Source organism: Podarcis pityusensis (genome assembly GCF_964106645.2).
Source record: "Podarcis pityusensis genome assembly, chromosome: 6".
NCBI classification, from domain to species: Eukaryota; Metazoa; Chordata; class Lepidosauria; order Squamata; family Lacertidae; genus Podarcis; species Podarcis pityusensis.
In genome coordinates, this window is record NC_138030.1 from 3851512 (window position 1) to 3864646 (window position 13135).

The 13135-nt window shown below is 43.8% G+C and overlaps 1 protein-coding gene across 5 annotated transcripts in view; it reads right to left on the reverse strand.

Moving 5' to 3' along the window:
• RAD21L1 (RAD21 cohesin complex component like 1) overlaps positions 1-11285 on the reverse strand; it is a 28477-nt gene extending 17192 nt beyond the window's left edge. The window contains exons 1-8 of one of the 5 annotated variants that reach the window (XM_081011260.1): positions 10773-11285; positions 8666-8736; positions 7309-7484; positions 5402-5531; positions 4609-4708; positions 3347-3456; positions 1906-2091; positions 592-693 (exon numbers count right to left, since the gene is read on the reverse strand). In XM_081011260.1, the coding sequence (XP_080867386.1) occupies positions 592-693; positions 1906-2091; positions 3347-3456; positions 4609-4708; positions 5402-5531; positions 7309-7452 (772 nt within the window). In that variant the 5' untranslated portion in view covers positions 7453-7484; positions 8666-8736; positions 10773-11285. Of the gene's footprint in view, positions 1-591; positions 694-1905; positions 2092-3346; positions 3457-4608; positions 4709-5401; positions 5532-7308; positions 7485-8626; positions 8737-9158; positions 9593-10569 lie in introns of those variants that run through there. The other 4 variants (XM_081011257.1, XM_081011258.1, XM_081011256.1 and 1 more) reach the window with 4 other exon arrangements.
• Between the last annotated feature and the right edge of the window lie 1850 nt (positions 11286-13135).

Sequence of the window (13135 nt, forward strand, 5' to 3'; positions counted from 1 at the left end):
TGCAGTGATTTTGGATATTGTTTTTACTGCAAGACGCTTTGAAAAGCAGTCTATAAGCATAAATAAATAAGTTTACATCGCCTACAAAAGAGGCTGCTGAATTGGAACTTATCAAGAACTGCAATTCTATCCATTTTGGCCTGAATCAAGTTCATGATTTCCTCTCCCACCACTGCTGTTTATTAACTTAGCAGTGATAGGGTGTGTTATCATCCATTACTGCCACAGTGAATGGTCTCTTTGCTTCTCAAGTACTCCACAAAATTGTCAGACTCTGGTTTATTTTATTTTATTGCATTGCATTTCATTTCTATTTCATCTCACTCTTTACAGTTTTTACTCCCTCTATATCCATGTACACATGACAACACTTCATGCATCTGGTGAAGAAGACTCTAGTCAATGAGAGCTTATGCCATAATAACAGACTCACTTATGGACTCACTGTTAAGACCATATTCACGGGAGACAATCTTACTCAGCTACAAGTGATCGCCAAAGAAGAAGATGCCACAAAAAACCTGTTCATCCAACAACCACGTTGTTGTTTTTGCTGTTGGACTCACAGAGCCATCTCTGGAAATAACTCACCTGCTGTATTATCAGTCGGAAGCTCTTGGAGTAAAGAAAATTCTTCCTCCATGTTGAGGTCCGTAAGAACGTAGTCATTCGGCTCAGCTCCAAGAACAGCATCTTAAGGAAAAATGAACTTAACAATTGGTTTACAAGATACTATTACTTTATACATTGGGATGGGTGTGGGGATTTACCAGACAGCTGTGTTAGGGCTTATCTGGGAGAAAGATTCCAGGAAAGCAAGGCAGGCAGGCAAGCAGGCTGGCTGGCTAACAGGCTAACACCAGGCACCAACTCCTATTCCAGCTAGAATGGTTCCTCCTCCTACAGACTAATCTACCACTAGCTGCCCTGGAAAAAGATTTCAACAAAGCAGGGAAGGCGGGCAAACAAGGCATTAGCCACCCCCCACCCCACCCTAGCCTCACTATTACCTAATTCAAGGCAGCAGGTATCACCCCCTTACACAAAGATGTGTTCACTATACCCTAAACCCACACAATCATAAGTCCATTCTGTATTTTACTAAGTACATACCTGTATGTGAAGAAGGCGCAGCAGAGACTGTACTTTTTGAGAATACTAAGGAAAAACCATCTTCCGCAGAAACTGCTGCTTGCCTTCTATCACTGTGCCATTGAGAGCGTGCTCACTTATGGCTTACGTGTGTGGTACGGAAGCTGTACTACCCAGGACAGGATGGGGTTGTGCAGGGTTGTTAAGGCAGCAGAGAGCATTGTTGGCTGCCCACTCTCCACCTTAGAGCAGATTTATGCCACAAGGTGCCATAGGAAGGCACTGGACATAGTAAAAGATCCATCGCATCCTGGTCACTGTCTCTTCGAGCTCTTGCCGTCGGGACGGAGATACAGGACGATGAAGACAAGAACGAGCCGTCTTAAGAACAGCTTCTTCTCCAGAGCGATCTCGGCCCTGAATGGGAAGCCCGGACTTTGAAAGTCATCTAATCTCCCTTGCTGTATTATACTGTATTGATTAATTAGAGTTTTTATGGAGCAGTCAAGTAATTTCGTTGTCCCCGAAGGGGGTAATGACAATAAAGATATTATTATTATTATTATTATTATTATTATTATTATTATTATTAAAAATTGTTTATAATGTATAATTTTATGGGGGGGTGGGGTTTGCCTTTATATTGTTAACTGCCCCATATTTAGGAGGTAGTGTAGAAATGTCAGATCATAATTTCTGAAGTGCAGGACTGGACAGTGTCTCATGCTTAAGTCACGTTAATTTCCTTTCAGGGTGGGAAATTCAGGAAAGGCTCCCACTTACTTGTGCCTATTGGATTTTGTTCATACGTACCAATCATATCGCCTGCAGTTCCTTCATCTCCAAACCCATCATACTTGAATGAATTGGCATCTTCAGCAAATGCAGTTTTGTCTTCAGTGAAGCTCAAAAAACTGTGATCAGTCAAGAGGCCACCAGAACTAGCCAATATGCTGTCATTGAGAAAGCTTTGCTGCCTCGGCATTTCAATTTCTTCACCTGAAAAAGGACATATGAAGGGCTAGTGGTAACTTCTCCCTCTCCCTCTCCCCTGCAAGTGAGTGTGTGGTTTCAAGTGTATATAAATACGGATACAGATACACACAAGACATATGGCATATAGCAGGATGGATAAAAAGCAACATTTTAAGGTTAATATTGACCTTTAATTTCACTATAATTTTCTTTAAAACGTCTTTTAAAAAATAAAACAGTTTTGAAAATCAATCAAATGCAAAAAAAGAAAAAAAGAATTAAACCTACATGTAACCTCTGAAAGTTAAGACTGAATCATAGAATCATAGAATCATAGAGTTGGAAGAGACCACAAGGGCCATTGAGTCCAACCCCCTGCCAAGCAGGAAACACCATCAGAGCACTCCTGACATATGGTTGTCAAGCCTCTGCTTAAAGACCTCCAAAGGAGGAGACTCCACCACACTCCTTGGCAGTCATCATATATTAAACACATTGAAGGCCTAACAAGATGTGAAATGCACAATCACATATCTGACTTTCTATTTTCATTTTAAAAATACCAAGGCATGGGCATTGCCAAGAGGGAGGCAGGGGGGCAGCTGCCCCCCCCCCCAGATCAAGTAAAACAATAGAAATACTTAACTGACCAATAAATCACATTGGTTCTGCCCCCCCCCAACAAAGTCCTGCCCCTGCTAACAAAAATCCTGGCTATGCCCGTGTACCAGGCATGGGTCTGGTGAAATTAGGACTACAGTAAAGGCAGAGGAAGATTCTCCCCTGTGCTGCGGTTCCAATGAAAATCACTATTTGCTCTGGATGGGATGCTGCCATTAGTGACAGTGGCATCTTCTCTCTGAAGGTGTACAACATCTGAGTGGGATTTTCATCAATATCAAAGGTTAAAATCAGCCAAGCAGAAATTTGCCTCCTGCTTAAGCTGATATAATTCTTTAGTGCAAAAGGCATGCAGGCTGCCTGATTAAAAAACAGATCCATTCTTTGGTGTGGTACTCAGTTCATAATTTTCAGTCATCAGCAATGGTGATTCTAGATGAGGCCTTTATATTGAAAATGGGCCAATTAGAACCTAACACAGAATCATAGAATTGTACAGAGGGGACCCTGAGGATCATCTAGTCCAACCCCCTGCAATGCAGGGATATACAGCTGTCCCATACGGGGATCGAACCTGCAACCTTGGCGTTATCAGTACTACGCCCCAACCAAGTGAGCATTCATATTCTGACTTTTGAAGAAAGAACAGCCGCCTCACCAAAACTACCACCATGGAGAAGTAGATCCCGTCTATAATCCTCTTCCAGCAAAGTGATGTCCTCAGCTCTGCTCTGGTTCAGAGTAAAATGTTCAGCAACATCAATGGCACTGAGGAGAAAAATGTGACTTTATCTGGAAAGAAGGGATTCAACTGAAAAAGTGTGCTTGTATGTGTTATATAACAGGGGCATATTTTGCTTACAACTCCTAACATCCAATGAACTAAGATTTTATATATTGTATTATTCATATGCAGGGCCGTCTTAAGCATATCCGGCACCGTGGTGCAAAGCCCGTTTCCCAGAGTTGCCAACTTTTTTTTAGGGAGGACGGCGCTGCTGGCGGGGCAGCGGCTGGAGGGCGGCTCCTCCGGCAGGGAAGAGGTGGGGGCTGGACATGGTGCCTCCCGGCTCAGCTGGCAGCTTTGGGCCACGGCAGACAGAGGCTCCGGGAGCGGCGCTGCTTCAGCGCAGTATGGCAGAGGCGGGCGAGGGCGGTGCCCCGGTGCCCCGCATCACTAGCCTCTATGGGTAAGACACCCCTGTTTGTATCCTTAACACAGACTTTGCCAACCTAGTGCCCTCCAGCTGTTATGAACTACAATTTGCAATCATAAACATAACACTGGCAATCATAAACGTAACACTGACTTTCTGTCAAAGCACTCCAGGAGAAAAAACACTCAGTAAACGCAGCACTGCTTTTATTACTATTTTCATCCACTGGGGGTTTCTATAATACACATATTATGAACATAGTGACATTGGACTGCTGCAGTGTATTGCTCTGGCAGTAATAATCATGCTTACTTAAAAAAAATAATTACCGTATTTTTTGCTCTATAAGACTCACTTTTTCCCTCCTAAAAAGTAAGGGGAAATGTGTGTGCGTCTTATGGAGCGAATGCAGGCTGCGCGGCTATCCCAGAAGCCAGAACAGCAAGAGGGGTCACTGCTTTCACTGCGCAGCGATCCCCCTTGCTGTTCTGGCTTCTGAGATCCAGAATATTTTTTTTCTTGTTTTCCTCCTCAAAAAACTAGGTGCGTCTTGTGGTCTGGTGTGTCTTATAGAACGAAAAATACGGTAAATTCTTCTGTCCAGATAAATCATGCAAAATGCACAAAGTGACAGATATTTGGAAACAGATATCATGGACCCACATCTTTCTCACATGAGGATGAGTCATCCATGTGAAATACTGCCAACCATAGATGCATCCCAAGGAAACCTCAAAAAATAAGCAAACTGAAAAGCACGTACTTCACCTCAGGGAGTTGTGTGTCAAAATCATCAAATACTTCAGGCAACGTGATGGCATCATAATTCAATTCTGAGTTCCCTTCTGGGAGATCAACAAGTCCTAAAGAGAGATACAGCACAGGATTAATTGTCGTATGCTGAAATTGTATTTATTATATATGTATCCTGCAGGATATAAAGGTACAAGTAAATGTCCAAGGGCATAAAATATGCTAAAAACAAAGCTGGGGCAGTGTCATTCACATTTGTGTGTCATTTCCTATTCAAGATTGCAAAGGATTGATAAGCATTAATTAAGCAAAAGCATAAGAGGAACAACCTATTCTACTGAATATGAAAATGCAGGTGAACACTGAAAGCACCAGTCGTACAAGGAACCACCAGACTGGGATGAAACTTAACCATTATTCATGTCAATAATCTTCAGCAAGCTCTCCAGTGGTTTTCAGTGGACAAGTGGCCACTTAGAGAACAATCTTATACCTGTCCACTCAGAGGTAAGTCCCTTTCAGTTCAATGGGGCTTACTGTCAAGTAACTGAGTATGGGACTGTAACCTGCATCATCAATATTAAAATTCTTTCTAATCCTCTAGTCTTACTTGAACTGCAAGACCCACGGATAATGGGTTCTGCAGACCATTCCTTGTTCTGAAAGAGAACAGCTATGAATAGCCATGTTACTTTGGGAGTCCACAAAAAGATATTTGCTAGAGGACGCAAAGAAATCTAACTGCTCCCCCGGTATGTAGTAATGTATAAGAAACCCCAGGTGAACAGTGGATGCAAGCATACCTGGACGAAAAGCTGACTGCATTTTAAGTAGAGCTTCATTGCAGTCGGACAAGAGGTACTTGGTTTTCCTGTGGTAGATCCGCACCACTCCTAACAAGAGGTGTCCTGAGGTTCGCAGGGCAAGTTTAAACTTGGAAGAAATGTTTACATTATTTAATACTGATGTTTGTGGGAAAGAACACGATAAATGAGAACGCAAGAGACCTGCTGAATCTGACCAAAGTTAATTTAGTTCAGCATCTTGCTTCTTACAGGGGTCCCCCAGATGCTTCTGGGAAGCCCATAAAACAGGACATGAAGAGGAATAGTTCTCCCACCCGACCCCCAGAAACTGGTATTCAATGACATATTGCTTCTGAACCACCTTGGTTCAGTCACTGACAGACCTATCCACCATGAATTTCACTACTCTCTCCCCCCACCCCACTTTTAAAGCCATCTAAGCTAGTGGCCAGGGACGTGGATGGCGCTGTGGGTTTAACCACAGAGCCTAGGACTTGCCTACGTCAGCGGTTTGAATCCCCATGAAAGGGTGAGCTCCCATTGCTCGGTCCCTGCTCCTGCCAACCTAGCAGTTCGAAAGCATGTCAAAGTGCAAGTAGATAAATAGGTACCGCTCCAGTGGGAAGGTAGACAGCGTTTCTGTGTGCTGATCTGGTTCTCCAGAAGCGGCTTAGTCATGCTGGCCACATGACCCGGAAGCTGTACGCTGGCTCCCTCGGCCGATAAAGCGAGATGAGCGCTGCAACCCCAGAGTCGGCCACGACTGGACCTAATGGTCAGGGGTCTCTTTACCTTTTTAAGCTAGTGGCCATGATTATATTCTGTGGCTATAATTTCGATAAATGAATTATGCTTTGCAATATGGATTACCCTCTTCTTTTGTCTATCCTGAATCCACTGCCAATCAGTAGCATTGGATTCCCCTGGGTTCAAGAATCATGGGATAGGAGGAAAAATTATCTTTATTTTTCCCTCACCATGCTTAATTTTATGAACTGCTATTATGTCTGCTCTTTGTTGTCCGTTTTCTCAACAAGCCCTAAATACTTTAAGCTTCTGTTGCATCTCAATAACTAACTAGTTAGATAAGTCTTGTAGCTATTTAAAAAACAACAACAGTAAAACAGTAAACAGATGTAATAAGTAAAGAGATGTGACAAGTTGATAGGAATGATAGAGGCAGCCAACAGGATGCCAACATTATGCCCTCTAGTTGTTTTGAACTACAACTCCTATAAGTACTGCCAATGTTCAGGGATGAAGGAAGATGTGGTCCAAGAATATTTGCACACCTCACCACAGGTGAAAGGCACTATCTTCTATTTGGACTGCTACAAAGAGGAGCAAACATCTTAATATAATAAATGTGCATCTGGCTGATGGTACTCCTTTAAAAGGTAAAGGGACCCCTGACCATTAAGTCCAGTCGCAGACGACTCTGGGGTTGCGGCACTCATCTCACTTTATTAGCTGAGGGAGCCGGCGTACAGCTTCCGGGTCATGTGGCCAGAATGACTAAGCCGCTTCTGGAGAACCAGAACAGCACACGGAAACGCCGTTTACCTTCCCACCGGAGCGGTACCTATTTATCTACTTGCACTTTGACGTGCTTTCGAACTGCTAGGTTGGCAGGAGCAGGGACTGAGCAACGGGAGCTCACCCCGTTGCGGGGATTCGAAATGTACTCCTTTAGAATGCTGCAAACCAGGTAACTCCCAGGTAACGAGAAAATTTCACCTTCTGAGGTGTCCCAAGAAGTAACTGTTTTCCTACCCTTTTTATTGTTCTTTTTATATTTTAGTAATCAACAAAGGGTGCAGTGACATATGCCCCATAACGATGGGTAAAACCTTAGGGACATTTCTACAGCAGATTTTTATGAGACATCTCAGTGAGGATCAAACCTTTGGGCAGAGAATATTTTCAATAGTCTTCTCTAAATTGCATTCAAATATATGAGATTTTTTGAGTTTCTTATCCCAGTGAGCAGCCAACCATATCTTGGCCAAAGGCCCACGGTTATTCATAAGCAGCTGCGTGTAGAACATTTTGCCAAGACTGTGTTCTTTAACTTGATGAGCTGAAGGGGGGGAAACAGAACAACATACGGTATATTAAATGCTGAATGTGGCATTTTTGTATCATTTTCAAAGCTATTAAGCAAAAACAAAACAAAACCCCCCAACAACCTTGATCTGCAGTGAATGATTTGGAAGGGAGGGACGCTGTTTTTGTTTAAGATTTCCAAGCTCTGCAGGCTTGCAAATTGTTTTAAACAAATGGCTGCGTACAAAAGCTAGGTAGCTTTATAACAAAAACAAAGAAGGTTGATTAGCTACTTCTGTACATAATATCATTTGTACATATTTCGTATCAATCTCCATGCAAGACTGTTGCACGCCACCTCAATCTCTGAGCGATGAGAGATTCCAGGGGTTCCAGGCACTTAAACCAGGGTTTAGGCTTCCTTTTGGGAATGAGGCACAGCAGAGACTATGGTGCCGCTGTGATATATGGTTCCTTTACACATATTTACAACCTGAGCTCCAGAGCGTCAACATTACAAAAGAGTCTTTTTTAAATCTCAGCCACAGCCTTGGATTCAGCAGAAATAAAACATTGTGCTCTGCATCTCTGGCTTTCCAGCCTGAAGCTGGAGTTCTGGGCCACATCAAACTCCAGCTTTGTCCTAACTAAGAGCTGGAGAAGGGCTCCCACCCATTTGCCATCTGACACACAGCCCCCTTCTCCTTTGTTCGCTTAATGGCTCATCACCTGAACACAGGACTACAGCCTGGCTTGTATTTTAACACTTGTTGGGTCCAGGGGTTAGAATGGGTCTGGCACCCAGTTTAACACCCCCAAGCCTTGATTATATTCTAACACTGGAGCCAGGAAGTTAGAGGAGTCAGGCAGCCTCAAACTCATAACAATTGCAACAAATAACCACCCAAAACAAAATGACTACAGTACATCAGAAAAACACATATGTGAAATTCTGAAACATCAAGGTTGGTATCCAACAAAAGCATACTCACAATAGACCCATTTAAATCAACAGAAAAGTTACCCAGGTCCATTAAATTCAGTGGGTCTACTTAAGAGCATGACGGCAAACAATTTTTATGCTATTTGAAAACAATAAAACGTGAGATTTATAGAATGTAAATCAATAAACTGTGTGCCATTTGCCAAGGCTACAATATTTCTAAGCATTTTCACCTGGAAGTTGAAGCACTGAACAAGCCTATATGCACCTACTCAAAAGTAAGTCCGGAGAGATTAACTTGCAGGTGAAGTGTCTAAGATTGTAGCTGAAGCTTGGGACATTCCTGCAAAATAAAGTAATAATTTTATTATTTATACCCCAGCCACTCTGGCTGGCTTCCTACACACACACAAACAAAAACAGATGTAGTTTTGGGCTCAGTGTTTTGTTTTTAGGAATCACAAAGAAAAAACTAAAAACCCAGAACAGCAGAACTAAATGCAAGAACCTGGACATTATACCCAAGGGTCTTAGAATTAAGAACCCTCTACAATCCACGTATCCCACTGAATATGCAAGAAAACTATGCAACACTTTCTCTAAGGTATCTGAAGAAGTGTGCTTGCACACGAAAGCTCATACCAAGAACTAACTTAGTTGGTCTTAAAGGTGCTACTGGAAGGATTTTTTTTTATTTTAGCAGAAGAAATGAAACAGAAAAACAAAAACACCGTATGCTTTTCTGAGAAGTACTAGAGTACGTACCAGAAGTTCTTGTGCTATAGTAGAACAAAAATGATTAGGGCAAAACACGGAAGAGAGCGAGAACGAATGAAAAAAAGAACAATTTACTAAATTGGAAGGGTCAGCTTCCTGCATCTACAGATCCCCAGGTTCATTGTGGGGGAAGCCATGTGTTTTAAAGGTACAGAGCACAATTCATACTGGCCACCACAAATCACCATTAAGGGAAGAACTGCAAAGAAGGCAATTCTGCGCCTGCATAGAAATGGCAATATTAGGTTAGAAGCCAACAGTTTGGTGCTTTTTTTATGGGTGTACGTATACCAGTGACAGATTTACGTATAAGCTAAACAACCTAGGGTCCCACTCTATTGGGGGTCCCCCCCAAAAAATTAAAGGGGGGAAAAACCTGGATTTTTCCAAAATAAAAGACAGAAAAAGTAAGTTATGTGCAAATGGCTTTAGATACCTACTAGGTCCATCAATTACCATATAGCATATATTCAACACAAAAACCAGCGACAATTTGTTGACAAAGGACAGCTGGATATATAAAGGGCCCCATTACCTTCAGTAGCTTAGGGCCTCATCCAGCCTAAATCCCGCCCTGCGCACCCCCCTAAACATTTTGTGAATCTTTGTATCCATTTACTGCATTCATTTTTCCCGATTCCAGCTATAAAATGGTGATTTTCTAGAGTCAAAATGAGAATTTAAACTTTTTTAGAATAAAAGCACTGGTTCAAAAATGCTTCCAGGGAGACCTCGCTTCCCATGAATGGACACAAGGCGCCAGAGGACCTTTCCCCGGCTGTATGATCAGAATGGCAGAAACTGCGAGGGACCCCCGAAGGTCATCCATCCCAACCCGCCGCTGCGATGCGGGAATCGCAGGGGAAGAATCCTCTTCTGCTTTAAAACCTCCAAGCGGTTTCCAACCAACCTTCCCAAGTGAATTCGAACACGAACTGAGAGAGAGAGAGAGGCCCGGGTCCGAAGCAAAGGGGCAGCAAGGCACGTGCACACGGAGGGGGCAGCCTTGATTCGGAGTGAGGCTGCTTTAAGAGAGGAAATGGAGACGGCTGCGTTCAATTACCACAGAAGTGGCGTGAGGAGGAGGAGCTGCGGGAGATTGGGAGGCTTGTTAAGGCCCCTGAGGAGAAGGAAATTATTATTATTATTATTATTATTATGGGCTCAATAGAAAGGAGTGGAAGGAGGAGGGTTTGGGGAGCTCATGATTAACCGTGGACCCCACGTTGCAGGTTAATGTCAGCATTTATTTCTCCTCATTATTATTATTGAGTCGCTGATTTGGAAGGGACCCCTTAAGGCCATCCAACCTTTCCTTAACCCGTGAAGGGAAAAAGCCCGCCCTTTCCCCCAAGTCCTAGATTCCTATCATGGCTGAGTCCGGAAGGGAAACACCCGCCTCCCCTCGAGGGCGAGCGGGTCTCGTGTGAGTCTCCCGTCGCGTGTTTCTTTTCCCTACACGTGTCGGCGCTGAGGGGGCTGCCGCTTCCGGACTTGAGGTGGTTTTTTTTTTTTAAAGGCGGGTTTTAAGTGAGGCGAATATGAGGAGTCGGGAAAAGAATGTAAAAGAGGTACTGTATAAGTATGAGGGAGTACGCTAACAAGTCAGACTGTTCAGGAAACCGGTCAGAAATTTTTTAAAATAAGAGATTTTGGCGCCTTTTCTGAGGCGTTTGTGTGAAAGGGGGCGGGGCTTCGCGGGTAGCTTGCGGAGCTCGCCACGCATGCGCTCTCCCCGCTTGCGGACCCCGCCCCCTCGAGGTCTTTTCCCGGCCGAGGGAGAAAGGAGCTTCCGAGGGCTGCGCATGCGTGTCGTGATAGGTTCGTCTCTTCTTATCGCCTCCGTCGCCCAGCTGCGCACGCGCAGCTCTTTAAGGTGCGCTGGTCCTTGGTAGGTCGTGCAAGAGTGATGGAGAGACTTCGGTGGATGTTTCAAGTCGAGGCGGAGGAGGAAGACGACATCCAGGCGCGGCAGAGCTTAGCCTTGGTACCTGGAGAGGAATTGCACCAGCCCTTTCCAAATAAGCAAATCAGCCACAAAATTAAAAGACGCCTGCTTCTTGGGAGAAAAGCAAAGACAAACCTAGACAGCATCTTAAAAAGCAGAGACATCACCTTGCCGACAAAGGTCCCTATAGTTAAAGCTATGGTTTTCCCAGTAGTGATGTATGGAAGTGAGAGCTGGACCATAAAGAAGGCTGATCGCTGAATAATTGATGCTTTTGAATTATGGCACTGGAGGAGACTCTTGAGAGTCCCATGGACTGCAAGAAGATCCAACCTATCCATTCTGAAGGAAATCAGCCCTGAGTGCTCACTGGAAGGACAGATCCTGAAGCTGAGGCTCCAAGACTTTGGCCACCTCATGAGAAGAGAAGACTCCCTGGAAAAGACCCTGATGTTGGGAAAGATGGAGGGCACAAGGAGAAGGGGATGACGGAGGACGAGATGGTGGGACAGTGTTCTCGAAGCTACCAGCATGTGTTTGACCAAACTGCGGGAGGCAGTGGAAGACGTGGCGTGCTCTGGTCCAGGGGGTCACAAAGAGTCGGACACGACTAAAAGACAACAAACAACATGAGCACATGTGGGAGTGGCCTAAGGTGGCTGCATCTTGGAATAGTTGTTTATTACTATTATTATTATTATTATTATTATTATTAAAATTTCTATACTGCCCTTCATCTGAAGATCACAGGGTGGTTTACAATATAAAAGCACAAAAATACATAACATAGTAATGACAAAAGTATTGCACCCCCATAGATCACCCAAAAAGTTGTTTTTGGGGGGAGATCACAGGTAAAAATCCCCCCCAAAAGAGGACATTACGGGGGGCAGGCTTTTGTTGGGGGAGGGGCAGAACCACAGTTAATTGAGTATTTTTTGTCTTTCAGTACCTTTAGAGGATTTGGGGGGCAGTTGCCCCCCCTCTTGGCCACGCCCATGGTACCCCCCCCAAAGTTTAAATGATTGATAATAATAATAATTTTATTATTTATACCCCGCCCATCTGGCTGGGTTTCCCCAGCCACTCTGGGGGGCTTATAGCACGTAAAACATTGGACATTAAAAATTTCCCAATATTTCACCAAAGGTCTGAGATAAGAGGAATGGTTTTTACCTGGTGTCTTAAAGATAACTAACAGGCACCCAACAAACTTGCCTGGGGAGAACACTCCACAAGCGAGGGGTCACCACAGAAAAGGCCCATTCTGCATTGTTTTATTTGGACTGCTTCCTTGTGTATTTTAAGGTGGGTGTTAATATTTCATTATTTTCGTAACTTTTAAAAAAATAAATGCCGCACTAAATGAACTGCTAAATGAACTACCTTGTTCAGCATGTGACATGTGCATATAATTGTTAAGCAGTTTTCCTAACTCTTCATTGTCTGATGAGTTAGCTGCAGGCTGGCCTAATTAGAATTGGCACTTCTGAGTCCAGACAGGGCTCAACTGCGACACCCATATAGTCTTTATAGAACTGTGCTCTATAAATTTGATCATCAGTCCCCTACCCAGGGCACTGCGAAAGTGAACTAATCACATCTGGACAGCAGGTGGTGCTGTATTTTCAGGGAAAGCAAAGTTGTAGCATAGAAGAGCTATATACCATATTAGCAGGACGTAAACAGAAGATTATCTCAGTAATTTCCATACTGTGTGTCTGGATACACTAGTATAATCTTAATGTGCCATGAGGGATAACTTTAAAATAAAATCTCCTATGAGCCTCAGGTGCCCGTTGCATCTCTGCACAAGATGCATGATTCACCACCCAGGTCTTGCCTCCTAATCCTGGCTTCCTCAACCTCAGCCCTCCAGATGTTTTTGGCCTACAACTCCCATGATCCCTAGCTAGCAGGACCAGTGGTCAGGGATGATTGAAATATACTCTGAGTGTGGATTTCATGCTCTTTATTCAGCTCAAAGTAGTGAGGGGGAATGGAAGTTCTCCTGAAA